This window comes from Leguminivora glycinivorella, chromosome 15, assembly GCF_023078275.1.
Source record: "Leguminivora glycinivorella isolate SPB_JAAS2020 chromosome 15, LegGlyc_1.1, whole genome shotgun sequence".
NCBI lineage: Eukaryota > Metazoa > Arthropoda > Insecta > Lepidoptera > Tortricidae > Leguminivora > Leguminivora glycinivorella.
In genome coordinates, this window is record NC_062985.1 from 2,965,634 (window position 1) to 2,979,924 (window position 14,291).

General features: G+C 36.9%; 1 protein-coding gene across 1 annotated transcript in view; it reads left to right on the forward strand.

Annotated features, from left to right (window-relative positions):
• LOC125233799 (limbic system-associated membrane protein-like) overlaps nt 1-10,173 on the forward strand; it is a 122,989-nt gene extending 112,816 nt beyond the window's left edge. The window contains exons 8-10 of the mRNA XM_048139909.1: nt 2,274-2,422; nt 3,045-3,101; nt 9,897-10,173. Coding sequence (XP_047995866.1) covers nt 2,274-2,422; nt 3,045-3,101; nt 9,897-10,003 — 313 coding nt within the window. The 3' untranslated portion in view covers nt 10,004-10,173. The remainder of the gene's footprint in view (nt 1-2,273; nt 2,423-3,044; nt 3,102-9,896) is intronic.
• The last annotated feature ends 4,118 nt before the right edge of the window (nt 10,174-14,291 follow it).

The window sequence follows — 14,291 nt, forward strand, 5'->3', positions numbered from 1 at the left end:
TGTATGTTTCACTCGGTGGCAATGTTTTGGTTGCCTTGAAACCCTCGCAACGCTCAAGATTCCACTTTTTGAACCTCTCGCTACGCTCATGGTTCAATATTGGAATCTTTCGCTTGCTGTATCAATATTGGCACGTGCGGTTACACAGCAACTTTGCCCCTTGTAAAACAAATAACTATTTCACACTGCAGCTCTGCAGTGTGAAATGCTGCTAATGCTGCTGGTAGTAATGCTAACGTAATCCGAATCTGAACGATGTTACCTTTACTCGCCTACCTACTGTCGTTTGGAACTGAGACGGATCTCAATGTGTGTTGTTTGTTTCTTCATATACTGTGTTACTTTACTGTTTGTATCTTGCTGTAGTTTTTAACAGCTTTGTTATATATATATAGGTCTACGAGATGTCTGGAAATAATTAATTATTAATCAAAGGGTACATATTTAGATGTGAATTATATTTAATTACGTTTTCGTTTTCACTTGGTTTTGTTTTGTTCGTAATGTTTAAAGTTAGTGTCGGGAAGTTTTTTAAACAAGTATTATTAATTTAAAGTTATATTTAAGTATAAATAGAGAGCCAGAGAAGACCCAGTAGTCAAGTGGAACAATTCAATAGGCTGAGGAAAGAATATTAATTTTTTTTTTCATTTTGTTCGTATTTTGACAGGACCTTGTAGTACCGCAGAATAAATTATAGTACGGAATGAAACTTCCAACAATCTGAAGTTTGGCAGAGATTATGGAATGTATCGTGTTATTTTCTAATCAATGGCACTATCCCTTTCGGTAATTTAAGTAAGGTCATGCTTGTATCAAAAATGTTTTAAACGGTACCGAATTGATTATGCCCTGAATATAAAATCATTTACTTAAGCATCTTCTTACACAGTGCAAAGGGGTTGAAATAATAGTATTATTTTACTGACGTGGGTGAAGCTATTTTTAGTCTTAAAGGTTAAAGGTTTATTTTTATGTTAAATGATACGAAAGTAGATAGGACAGCTGACGTCATGTTACTTAATTGGAATTCACGAAAATTGGACCTATTTGTATCTTTAAAAAATGTGTTAAAAAGTAATTAGGTTGTTTTAAAAATGACAGATTATAGAGATATTATAAACGTAAAACTCCCGTGAGACTCATACATATTTAAAAATATTTTAAGCGGGTTACTCGCGTATTTAGTCGATATAGCGTTCATTGCTACACAACGCAATGAACGCTATATCGACTTAATACGTGAGTAACCCGCTTAAAATATTTTTAAATATTATAAACGTACTCAAATCGGAACTTAATTGTATGGAATTTAAGATCAGATTGTCTGCACAAATAACAGGTTTTCGATTTGCCCGGGTTCTTTGTGGAAAATTGTTGTAAGTAGTAGTAGTTTTGTTAGTTTTAGTTAAGCCTTGAGTAGCATATTTCGAGATTTGTGCCATAGTTTTTTTTTTTCCTTTCTTTAATGTCATACTTCACAATAGCTATGTGCGTATTTGCGCGTACATTTTATATATTGTCCATTCAAATTCTACCTGTGAATACCTGTAATTGGCTTTGTGTTATTATTTAAATTAGCAAAATGTTATTTATAGCTGTTGGTGTTCCGAAAATAAATAAATAAATAAATAAATAAAATTTGGCAAAAAACTGCATTGCTAGGTAGCTTTATTGTGAATGAGTCTAACGACGCATCGAATGTCCTATTATTATATTTATTAAAATAAATTAATGTCCTATAATATTAATTAATTAAATAAAAAATTAAATAAACTACGAGTACATAAATTTATTACGTCATTTATTGGGAATCTGGACTTTTCTTGCTAGGAAGGAAGGAAAATGACTCATAACGCAAAACTACCATGGTTTATGACCTAATTTTGTAACATCCCACAAATTAAAATACGAACGCCTAAGAATGCGCATACACTGCACCACACGGATGCCTCGTTGCCATCGATTACTTGTAGATTGACGTTGTGTCACTATTAAGCCATAAATCTATGTCAAAAGTGACACTTAACGCCATCTACAAGTATAATCGAATGCTACAAGCCATTTTTTGTGGCGCCATCTATGTGTGGTGTAGTGTATGCGCGTTCTTAGGCGGTCGCTTTTCAATGTATGGGATGGTATGATTTACTTATATTTTAAATTATGGTCTTACCTAATGGTTGACTGGCAAGCATTAATTGCGCTAAATGGACAACAACAAATGTTTTTTCCTGCAATAAAATCAATAAATAACTAAATACGATTTGTTACAGGCCGAAGTACACGATACGAGAAGAGAAGTCCTCCTACAAAGTGTCGATGTGGCTGACGATCCGTCAGTTCGCGAGGAGCGATATCGGGACCTATAACTGCGTGAGCACCAACTCGCTTGGCAAGAGTGAGGGCACGCTCAGACTCTATGGTGAGAATGTTTTTAGTGCTGTGTGGGACTCGTCGTTGTTTTACCTTCTCCTGACGAGAAAGGGGAAGCAGCCTTACCCATTAGCCCCACTCCGGCCTTTCACCCTCTGTCGTTTGCGAGAGCGCGATGGGATCGAGGTGTTTTCACTTCACCATTGCGCTGCTTTCGGAAGTAGGACCGCCCATGCAACCAGAAGGCCTGCCGAAAAACATCGAAGCTCGCCAATTGCTTGTTTATCGGGCTTTGGAACGCGTGCGTCGGGCTTCGCCTGACTCTTTAAGTATGACGACGCCGAGGGTTCCCACCTCCCAGTATTGGACTTGGGTTTCAATCCCGGTTGGACCCCGTTTCAACTCTACTTAAGGCGAACTTTGGTGTTCATGATAGACCCTCTGGATATTAAAAAGTGTGAATGAAGCTGGAACCATTGTGTTCAAGGCCTGTTGCGAATACCAAAAGCCGTGAGCACTGTAGGTGGTCCAAATGACATTTGTCAGTCATATGGGCGAGATGGGATCGCAGTATCCGCAACCAAATCCAAACACTATTTTTTTATCACTGTTTACCTTTTATGGAGTGCAAGAAGATGAGCTTTAACTTTAACCTTTGCTTTCTTCCACAGAAATCAAGCTAAACTCCTACAATGAGGACTTCAGCAATCAAATCAGCGTAGCAGGAGGTATGTATTTAAGGAGGTATCTCTCTATTATTAAGATTTTGGTTATTATTAAATCATCAAATAAACATTACAAAATTTTAATAGATTTTACAAAGTTAGGAATAAAATACTATTCAAGAGTTCTTTAGACCTTAAAATCTGTTTTATTACTTGGCTGCCGTCCTAGCGTGAAGCGCTTTCTGGCACTTATTTGAAATTTGACACCTGGAAACTCAAATTCTCAAAAACAAACAGCACAGTGCAAACAAACACTTGTTGAAAAAAAAACGTGCAAAAAAAAACGATTTTTTGAGCCAATTTTACCATGATAAAATGAAAATTTAACAATAAACTGTAACGTTCAGGAATTAATAATTAATTATTCATTCGTTTCTGGGTTTTCCCTAATTATTACTCTGAAATCATTCTTAGTAACTTCTGTTAAATTATTCATCAAGTATCAGGGAAAACCGTCTTTATTTTTTAGTAAAGAAAGCAAGGACATAAAAGTTATTAAATAAGTATTAGATCAAAAGTTGTGTAGTAATTTAGATAATACGTAAATCCAATATTTCAATAGTTGATTGACTTTCTTTATAATTATTAAGTAGCTTCATGTCAATTAGCGTACCTTCACTGAATAATGAATGCCAAGACCCGATTACCGCGAGACGACGATTCAAACTTATCAATTTGATAAGGTTTTGTAATTTCCTTGAGACATTTCAAACCACTTTCGGTTCACTCACTTTCAAAACGACTTTTTTTTATTACTATAAATGGGCTTAATCTTGGCCACAAACTAGCCAAAGGCAAAGATATATATGTTCATCAGTTTCAAGTCGTTCTGACTTTGACTTGGTCGAGAAAATGTGGTTTGTCAATGCTTAATAGCGATAGAGAGAGAGAGAGAGAGATGTTTGACGCTGTCGAGTCAATTGCAACAATGTGTTTTGTATATTATATGAGCCAATCAGCAACAGAGCATCGAGCACTCTCGGTGCAGCGACATACGTTTAGTCTAGGTCGTACGAAAATAAACATGGTTGATAGTCCTTTCATAGCAAAAATTGTCGGACCGATTCGACCTTTGTATTTTCACTTCACTTAAGACGATACTGGAGGGGTCAATTCTCCTTACAAACGCTCTCGACTATTCCTGCCTGGTTTTTGACGATAGAGTAATGATTTTTTCAACACAGATGATTATAATGTTTATCTATGTCGGACCGTTTCGATTTTTTTGATATTTTTATTTTTAAAGACGCTAGAGCCCATCAATAATTTCCAAAAACGGCTTTATTGATTATGGCGAAAAAAATATGGTATTCAAAATTGGTAACAATTCGCCAAAAAAACTAAACAGTCCGACACAGATCATTTCACTGTTATTTAGATTCTCAAATTTCGTTACGATTGATTAACTTTTGAAGGGGGAAACAGTCGAGAGCGGAACCTAAATTTAAATGATTTTTTCGCAATATCTCTTAATTGAGTTGTTCTGTAGGGTCAATTTTTTTTCGATAAATCTAGTTAATAACACTAGTATATTTAACTGAAATTCCCAAATTGAAAGGGGGGCTTCTTTCCATTTTAGCATTTTCGCTCCTGTATCCTCTTAAAATCATACCAATTTGCTAAAGTAGAATCGGTCTCCTGCCCTACATAGTAACAGAATAACAAGCTGCAGTTACGGCGGCTATTTATATATTTTTCCCCTCACTAGCTCGGAAACACGTGTTTTGTCCTTTAATACCAGCGGGTAAAAACGCATTTTATCCACTAGTGGGTAAAGTAATTTGACCTTGAAGAAAGTCAAATCAACTGCTTTAAAATTGATAAAAGTAGGTGAATCTAGTAATAAAGATGATTTACCACCTGTGGAACTACTGGAAGCAGTGATAAACGCATTTTTTGCGTTGTAGTGTCCTCGCTATAGTGAGGGGAAAAGTTTTGTGTTACACTCGGGTGCAAATGTATTTTACTTCTCGTGTGTTAAAAAACTCGCAAGTTCAGGATTCTATTCTCGAACCACTCGCTTCGCTCGTGGTTCAACTATAGAATACTTTCACTTGCTCGTTTTTCAATTCCACACTCGGCGTTAAAATACAACTTTGCCCCCTTGTATAACAAATAACTATAATCGCGCTTCAGGGCTACCATTAATTACTCAGTCAGCTTATAAAGTCCCAGCTTATTCACTTTTTGAATCTTTAATAAGTTCAAGGAATTCATATTCACCGAATAATAGCGACTTTAATTAAAAATTCGGCGACGAAAGTGCGTTGGAGATGGTCGCAAGTTCGTCGATGAGACCTGGTTTGCGGCACTTGCTGACAAAAGGGAAAGAAGACACCATAGCGAAACGTCGCAATCGGTTGGAAGCTTTCCTTGTCAGATGTGTGGCAAAATGTGTCGCTCTCGCATAGGTCTCTTTAGTCATCAAAAGCGATGTCTTTCGGACATTGCACCATAAATCGTCTGAAATAGACGCTAAGGCCATATATATATATAATTAAAAATTAATTAATTTATTAATCTACACAAAATTGACAAAAACAAACTGCAAATGTCCAACACCATACAACACAAATGCATCACAGTCTTCGTCGTGCTTGTTCCATTATCAGATGTACTAATGGATCCCGAGCCGTCGGGATGAATTGTAAATTTATTATACGCGATATAATCCGTTTCCATAGTTTTATTTCATGAGATATTATTTGTATATGAACGTGAACGTGTTTAATACTTTAGGATCCTTTAAAGAGTAACATATAAAGTGTATTGCCAGGTTTAATTGTTTATTTTTAGGGTTCCGTACCTCAAAAGGAAAAAACGGAACCCTTATAGGATCACTTTGTTGTCCGTCTGTCCGTCCGTCCGTCTGTCAAGACCCTTTTTCTCAGGAACGCGTGGAGGTATGAAGCTGAAATTTATATCAATTACTCAGGTCTACTGTCCCTTGAGCAGTGAAAAAATCAAACTTCTAAGCCAACGCAATCAAAAGATACAGCCGTTTATGCCGCAAATTTTCGACACTTGCAAGGGAATCAAAACCTACAGGGTGCTTCCCGTGAACTCAGAATCTTGAAATTTGGTACGAAGCAACGTCTTATAGCATAGATAAAGGAAAAATTACGAAAACCATAAATTTTTAGTTACATCACATAATATATTTTTTTTTAATAATTTTAACCTTACTACCCATTTTTTTGCAATAAAAATACCATAGTTATGACTCGATTGTCGTAATGAACGAACTTTGTAAACCTTGCAGGTTTGTACGGAACCCTCGGTGCGCGAGTCCGACTCGCACTTGGCCGGTTTTTTGGTTTAAAAAATACTGTTATGTTTTTGAATTTCGAACCTAATCATAAAATCGCACTCTATCAATCACAACGCGAATATCCTTTTTTGCCAAAAATATTATATAGGTCATTCAACTAGCTATTTGTTTATTACCAACACTCGTTTATATTCTAGTTAAAAATAGGCATTGCACTTCAAAACGTTTCAAAATTTCACGCTAATTTCGAGAACACGCCAGACTCTATAAACTTTCAGCTTGTTAAAGTTGAAATGTAGAACGCACGGCCTGTTACAACCACAAACTTTCGCGTTGCGTTGTCTATTCATTAGTATTCTGTGACGCGTATAGCCAGGTGACAACGAATATGAATTTTTAGCCAATTTCGTGTATGTGATAGTTTTTTGCTCATAAGTCTAAATGTCAGGGAGATCGACTTTGCTCCGAAAATACACCATAATTTCATTAAATGTGCATTTTCACAGATATATATATGAGGGGATATCTCTTGTATCAAATCACCAACATTTTTAGAGAAATTTCAGAGTTTTCAAGTGGGTTTCTCTTACGAAACTTGTCTCGTATAGCAAAGTGCATCGTAATCTTTAGAACCGTTTCCGAGATCCCCGAAATATGCTCGTTTAAAGTTATAAGCTTATAATTAAAAAAAAAAAAACAATAGAAACCTAATCGGGCATAGTCATTATTATTTAAATCACATCAGTTTAATTTCATCATTCAGCGTTCATATCTGTGATTCGCTTATCTGTAACACAATTGGGGAATCCCCAATTATTATTTCAATTTTAGTCGTGTCCTATTTCTTGATGAATTGTGAAGTGTTTGATGATGAAATCTCTCTGGTAGATTCTTATTATTATCTAACCACGCAATTGACAGAAATCTATTATTTCCGGCATATCTATGAAACAAAATCATCTCAATGTATAGGTACGTTTATCACGCTTCGTAGCTAGTGACACTCCTGTGATTCACTTATCTGTGACACCTCTTAGTCTAAGGTAAATCCACCTTACGGCTCAGCCACGACATTTTTGGTCTAAACGCGACAGCGGTGAGTGGCAGGCGTACATTGGAGCGAGACACAGCGATGGGACTTTTCATTCGCACGTATGGCTGCCGCTCACCGCTGTCGCGCTTAGACCAATGTCGTGGCTGGGCCCTTAGTGTAAGGCCTGAGTCCACGCTCATAAAAATAAATAAATAAATATTGGGGACATCTTACACAGATCAACTTAGCCCCAAACTAAGCAAAGCTTTTACTATGGGTGCTAAGCGACGATGTTTTTTTATTATTATTATTATGAATGGGCTTACTCTTGACCACAGACTAGCCAAAGGCAAAGACGTGGCCTACGATGGAGCACGATCGCCGAGAAGATGCCTGTTCAGTGTTCACCCTTGATTTGAAGGTTGCCGGGTTATATGAGCTCGGAAATATAGCCGCCGGCAAAAAATTCCACTCCTTGGCAGTGCGCATAAGAAAAGAAGAAGCAAAGCGCTTCGTGCGAATTCGCGGAATATCTACCAAGTAAGGATGGAAACCAGTCGTGCGTCTAAGAGTCCGATGGTAGAATGGGGACGGTAGAATAAGCTCGTGTAGCAGCTCTTGAGCACACTCCCCGAAGTGCAACCTGTGAAACACCGACAGACTGGTGACTTTCCGCTATACTTAAATAGATAAATACATACTTATATACATAGAAAACATCCATGACTCAGGAATGTTCATAACACAAATAAATAACACAAAAAATAAATGCCCTTACCGAGATTTGAACCCAGGACCGCGGCTTAGCAGGCAGGGTCACTACCGACTGAGCCAAACCGGTCGTCACTTTATTATTGTCTTAACGCTCCACTCTAAGCGTACACTCAGGCCTTACGGCCCAGCCACGACATTAGTCTAAGCGCGACAGCGGTGAGCAGCAGCCATACGTGCGAATGAAAAGTCCCATCGCTGTGCCTCGCTCCAATGTATGGCCGCCGCTCATCGCTGTCGCGCTTAGACCAATGTGACTGAGCCTTTACACTTAGTGACGTCTTTGATTACGGAGTGGGTATTATGTTCTAAGTTACTGCAATGACAGCCTTGCCTTAGTTAGGTTTCTCTAGTCATTTATGGAATCCTCTTATGGTAATGGGTTGGTAATACTCGTAGTATTTAATTAGGTTAGGTAGTGTTCTTTATAATTGGATTTAAATTATTTTCAATAAATATTGGGTTTCATAGTTTTTATTTAGAAATAGTAGTATTTTATCCATGGCATAATGTAAAGAACAGTGAAACAAAAGAAAGAAGCTACATGTACAAAAAAGAACAACACAATATTATTAACAAATCATTATAAAAATTAAAAAGGTACCTACATATTTGCCACGAAATGGTCGTGATCCAGCATGGTGTTAGCCAGGACCTGACCTGTTTAAGTACCTTTTTCTTTTCAGATAATATTTTAACCCCATTATTGCGCACTTTACAACAGTACCGAGTTGCTTTCAATTGAAAAAAAAAAATAGATGATATATTCAATAATATTTTCAGTTGTGTATGGATGGTTAGCTGGTTAGTTAGATTTATATTGACCGGGTTATAGACCGTGATTACCTTTTTGATATTTGTCAAGCTCCCGATATTTCGACGCAGTAGCATACATCATGATCACGGAAAAAGGCGGATGGATGTCAAAGTTGCGTAGACAGCGCGCGATCTACCTTCTTTCGCGCGCGTCGGCTGCGTTCACTTTCAGCGTTTCCACTGGTCGCATTCACACTCGATGGTCTGTTCAAACACACTACACTCACAGTGTCACTACGTTTGTTCAATTCTGACTTCACCGGTTTTTTACACAAACAAATCACTGGATTCCATGCATTTAATAGTTTGAAGCCATCCTCACGATCACGGTCTATATCCCGGTTAATATAAGTCTAATGAAAATAACCGTGAATCATTCAAAACTCTGGTTAGTTATTTGTTAACAAACGGGCGTCTAGCTCATTTTTGCCCAGAACGTGCAAGTCGTGGAATGACCTTCCTGGGGTGTTTCCCTTGCGCTTTGATATGGGTTTCTTCAAGAAGCAGGTATTTAGGGTTCTCAAAACTAGTTCGTATAGCTACTTTGCTTATGATTAATATTTTTAATTGTTAATATTTCTGTTAATTTAATTTGTTTAATTCTAATGAATATTTTGTAATGTTGACACGTAAAAGTGCCTCCGTGGCCTATTTGCTGAATAAATGATTTTGTATTTTGTATTTTGTCAAAGGTGGGCAACGCATAAGTGGCTCCCCTGATGTTGTTTATGTCCATGGGCGGCGATGACTGCTTCCAATCAGGCGGCTCGCCTGCTCGTTTGCTTCAAAAATGTGAATTCCTACTCGCATGATATAAGATATTTTACCTACCCATTTATCTTTTATATTTTCCTAGCTTTATCTCAAAGCTTATTCATTCTTATCCAGCGTGTATTTTCTTCCACAGGTCTCACAGAAGCCGCCAAAGGAAACTCGACGAATAAATTACTATTCCAAAGGACTTTGTTAACCATACTGTTTTGTTACCTCACAAACGTTTACATGTTTACGTAGTTATATATGTAAATAGGTGTTATGTCGTTTAAGTATGGGTGATAATCAGCCAACGTATAAGTATTATACTTCAAATTTTATCACTTATAATAATAAAACTGCCGTGAGACACTGACATATTATTAAACATGTAAAATCGGGTAACTCACGCAAATATTGTCGAAGGTCGCGGTAAAAATGAAAATGCTCCTCGTTACGCAGCGAAACATGTCGAGCGACCTTTGACAATTTTACGTGAGTTACCCGATTTTACATGTTTAATAAAATATATCACTTATCCACGTGGATAAGACAGATGTCACTCTCACACTGACATACTTGCCAGAACGTGACGGATACTTTATCGACGTAGAGAAGTGATAAAATGGAAAGCATGACAGTCCGGGGGCCCGTTTCTCGAAAGGTACAAGCCTTGTATTACAAGTGCGCAAACTGTCAAATCGTATGGGTTGTCATGGAAACGCACTTGTAATACAAGGCTTGTACCTTTTGAGAAACGGGCCACGGGTTGTAATACTTGTAATTTTATGAGATCGACGTGGATAAGACATCTGGCACTTCGGAGGCAGACCGACAGACGTGTCGCCAGTTGATTGGTCATTGAGCATACAGTTGGTGTTGATTAAGTGCGTGAGGACACGACTAGCCTGCAGGGCAATCATGTTCGCGCGATAAATGATAAAACATCGGGCCGTCCCTATCGCACTTACAAATAGTGCGATAGGGACGGCCTGATGTTTTATCATCGCGCGACCATAATTGCCTGCCTGGTTGTCCGCGTGTACACAGACATGGAAATAATGCGCGTGTATACAGCGTCCAGCGTATGTGTGTGTGTGTGTGCTTTGTTTGGGTTGAAGGACTTTTTTAATGTACAGTCAGGGTTAATTCCACAAGATCAATAAAAATCTAAAAAAAACTGAAAAATACTTTAAAAAAAAAATTGAAATAGATACCATACACGAAAGAAAAAACGGCAAAGCCCACTGGTGGCCGAGCCGGGCATTGAACCCGGGTCTTCAGCTTACGCGACTAACGTCTTTACCACTAGACCACACGCCCGTCGTTTTTCTTTCGTGTATGATATCTATTTCAATTTATAATTTATATATAGTAGTGTGACTACTTGAAAAAATAACAAGTCAAAAATATTCAATAAAATAATTTGATTTGTTCCCTACTTAAAGACATGTTTGCCTGTTAGTAAATAGATTTAATATTGAAACTCGGTTATAATTTTGATTTAAGTAATTATGTCCTGCTTATTGTGTTTTCATATTTTGTAACCAAAAATAAATCCCGTACCATCGAAGTGATTTCATGATAAAAAAAACCTCCGTGAAATCCCAAATCAATTGTGTTCGGATTAATGGAATTTATAGAACATCATTATCTCATTTTATAAAAAAAATATATGTACAGCCCCTTAACTTATATTATAATACACCCACAAAATCGCCCCTGCTTAAACGACTGCTTATCTTAAGATAATGTATGCTTTAAAAAACGTAATTCAATTACATGGTTTAAATTTGTGTAAATAGTAATCGTAAGATGTAATTATAAAGACAACGATTCAAGTAACAATGTAGATCGTATAACCGACTTTGCTTAGAACCGCCAAAATAAAGTATTATTATTTCTATTTTCGTAGGTTTAAGCAAACACTATTGTCAACTTATAAACATAACTGTTAGGTTAGTTCGTATTGTCTCTTTCGCTCCTGTACAATTAGAGCTACGAGTATCAGTGCATTAAATGGCTTCAATGCGAGCGCATGTGTTTCATTTCTAACAGTGGCGACGAGGATGGGATTTTGAAAGAAAAATATTTAGACAAATAAATGGTCATTCTTTGAGTAAAGTCTGATCAGAAATAATTATATGACTAAGCGCCATTTTTCGGAATTTCATGAGAACTATATTCTTAATTATTTTTAAAAACCGGGACTTAATCGCGTATAACTACATATTAAACTGACCTCCAACGTTTCAAGGACGGCGTTGTCCCCGTGGTCTCGGAGAAGACTGGCTTGAAATGACATCAACACCTTCTGACAGCCGCGCGAGTTTTTCGAACTACCCGCACTTGGTTTTGATTATCAACTTGAACTGTTTGCGCACTAGGGATGTTACTCTGTCGACATACAACTATTTTCTTCATACTAAACTAAACCACACCTCGGACACTGGCGATCAAATATATGAAAGAGGCCCGTTCCTAGCACACAGTCTAAGCTCGTGTAGGTGAACGCGTACTATGCTTGTATGAGTGAAATATCGGTCGACTGTTCGCGTTTTTGACAGGCGGTAACTGTGAGGTAACCGAGAGGGGGTGGACGGCACTTTCAGCGGGGAGCGGGAGTGGCCATACTGTACGATAGTACTCTTTATTATACTGTGACTGAACTGTCACCGCATACATTGGAATAACAGCGCCCTCTTGACAATAGACACATGTTTCTGGTCAGGGTGCGTAGCCGAATGGCACAAACGCTCACGAAACGAAACGCTAGTAGGTATCTCTATTGCTCGTGCGTATTGGCGCGACATAATCAGACTACCTTTCGTTTCGCGTTTTCGGTTCGCGTCGCAGAAATACCATTCGGCTACGGCACCAGGGTTCATACGTCTGGGGTTGCAACTAATTTTGACTATTCTTTTTATAAAATCAACGCACGATAAGTTTACACAGTTTTTGAGAGCTCTGCTCTTTAAGGGTTAAGTTAACGTAATCATTTCATCGAAATTAAGGCTGCTTTCAAAAAAAACGTCAAAAGAATGTAAAATTGATAGTTTTAGTCGGTGAAATACTACACTTTCCGTAATCCAATAGATTTATTTAATTCAAGTTCCAGTTAGAGCATCTTATTATCTTGATTTTTATAAGACTGGATTTTTGAAAACTAACTCACTAAATTAATTATGAATTTTTCTCTAATGCACGTTTAGAAAAACGCACGTATAGAGCTGAAACAGTCGATCTTATTTGTAGAATTTGGACAATTTTGAATATTAAAACGGATAAATTTATAATTCGTATATCCTGTACCACAATCATTTCAGACTAGATTTTTATTTTAAGTTTTTGAAAAAGAGTAAACTAGCCTAAGGCGAATTCAATTTTTTTCAGAAATTACCTAAAATTAAGTGACAATTTCTTTGAAAATCTACATCACATCGAAGTAAGTTTTGTACTAAATTAATTTGCAACGTTTACTTAAATTGCTGTTATGCCTTAGTGATTATAAATTGCTATTATTGATTTTTGCCAATTTTTTGAAAACGAGCCTTCACCGGTACAATTATTGCCACTTTTGGACATTTTCTCATATTTTGTTAGACCAAGTAGAAAAAGTCCTATAATGTGATATATATTTATAAATTACTCGCAAAGCCCTTTAATTTGATACCACACACAGTATGATCGAGCGCTCGGTTGCGATTTCACTATTTTTAACACGAAAGCCCTCTTAAAAATAATAGTTGCACCGGAGAGGCTGTCAGAATTGTTGCAAACTTATCGTGGGTTGACTTTACTTTAGGTATGAGTCACACACTTAGGACACAGACATTATATACAGAGAATCAGGTAAGGTGCAGTAGGGTAATTCCGAATGACAGATATGCTCGGGTAATTCCGAAAGGAAATAGTGATCTTTATGCGACTTTAGAAATTAGACGACGTCCGGAATTACCCTAATGCACCTTATTTATATTTTTGATTTCATTGTTGATTTTATTGTCCTTCTTTTTGTTAATACTTATAGTTACCTGTTATTGTACTAACATTGTATTATATATACACTTTTTAGATTCAATATGCACACAAAGTTATCTTTTTGAAATTGTTTGAAGAGTTTATGTGATTGTAATTGTTTGTACTACATATTTTGTAAATAGTGTTCGTGTATTTTTTTTGTATTTTACAATAGTGTTTGTAAAAACCGGGATCTGTAAATCATCGCTCGATAATAAGACTGTTTACAACCAATAAATAATATCAAAATATAAATCTGTGTTTGTATTAGTTACACCTTTTATATTAGAAAGTATTTATAGAAAGCTAAAAAGTGAAACTATTTTCTTGGAAACGACACAATATATAACCAGACATCGGATTCCGTGGGGCGAAACTTCTTGACAGCTAGGGACTTCCTATATCGATAAAGTCATTTATCGATACTAGTTCTAAATACTAGTGATCACACAAAGGTTTGCTTATAAAATATTTTTTTATTAAAAGAGTATGCGCATGTGACACTGTTTGAGTTGCAGGCGTCCATAGG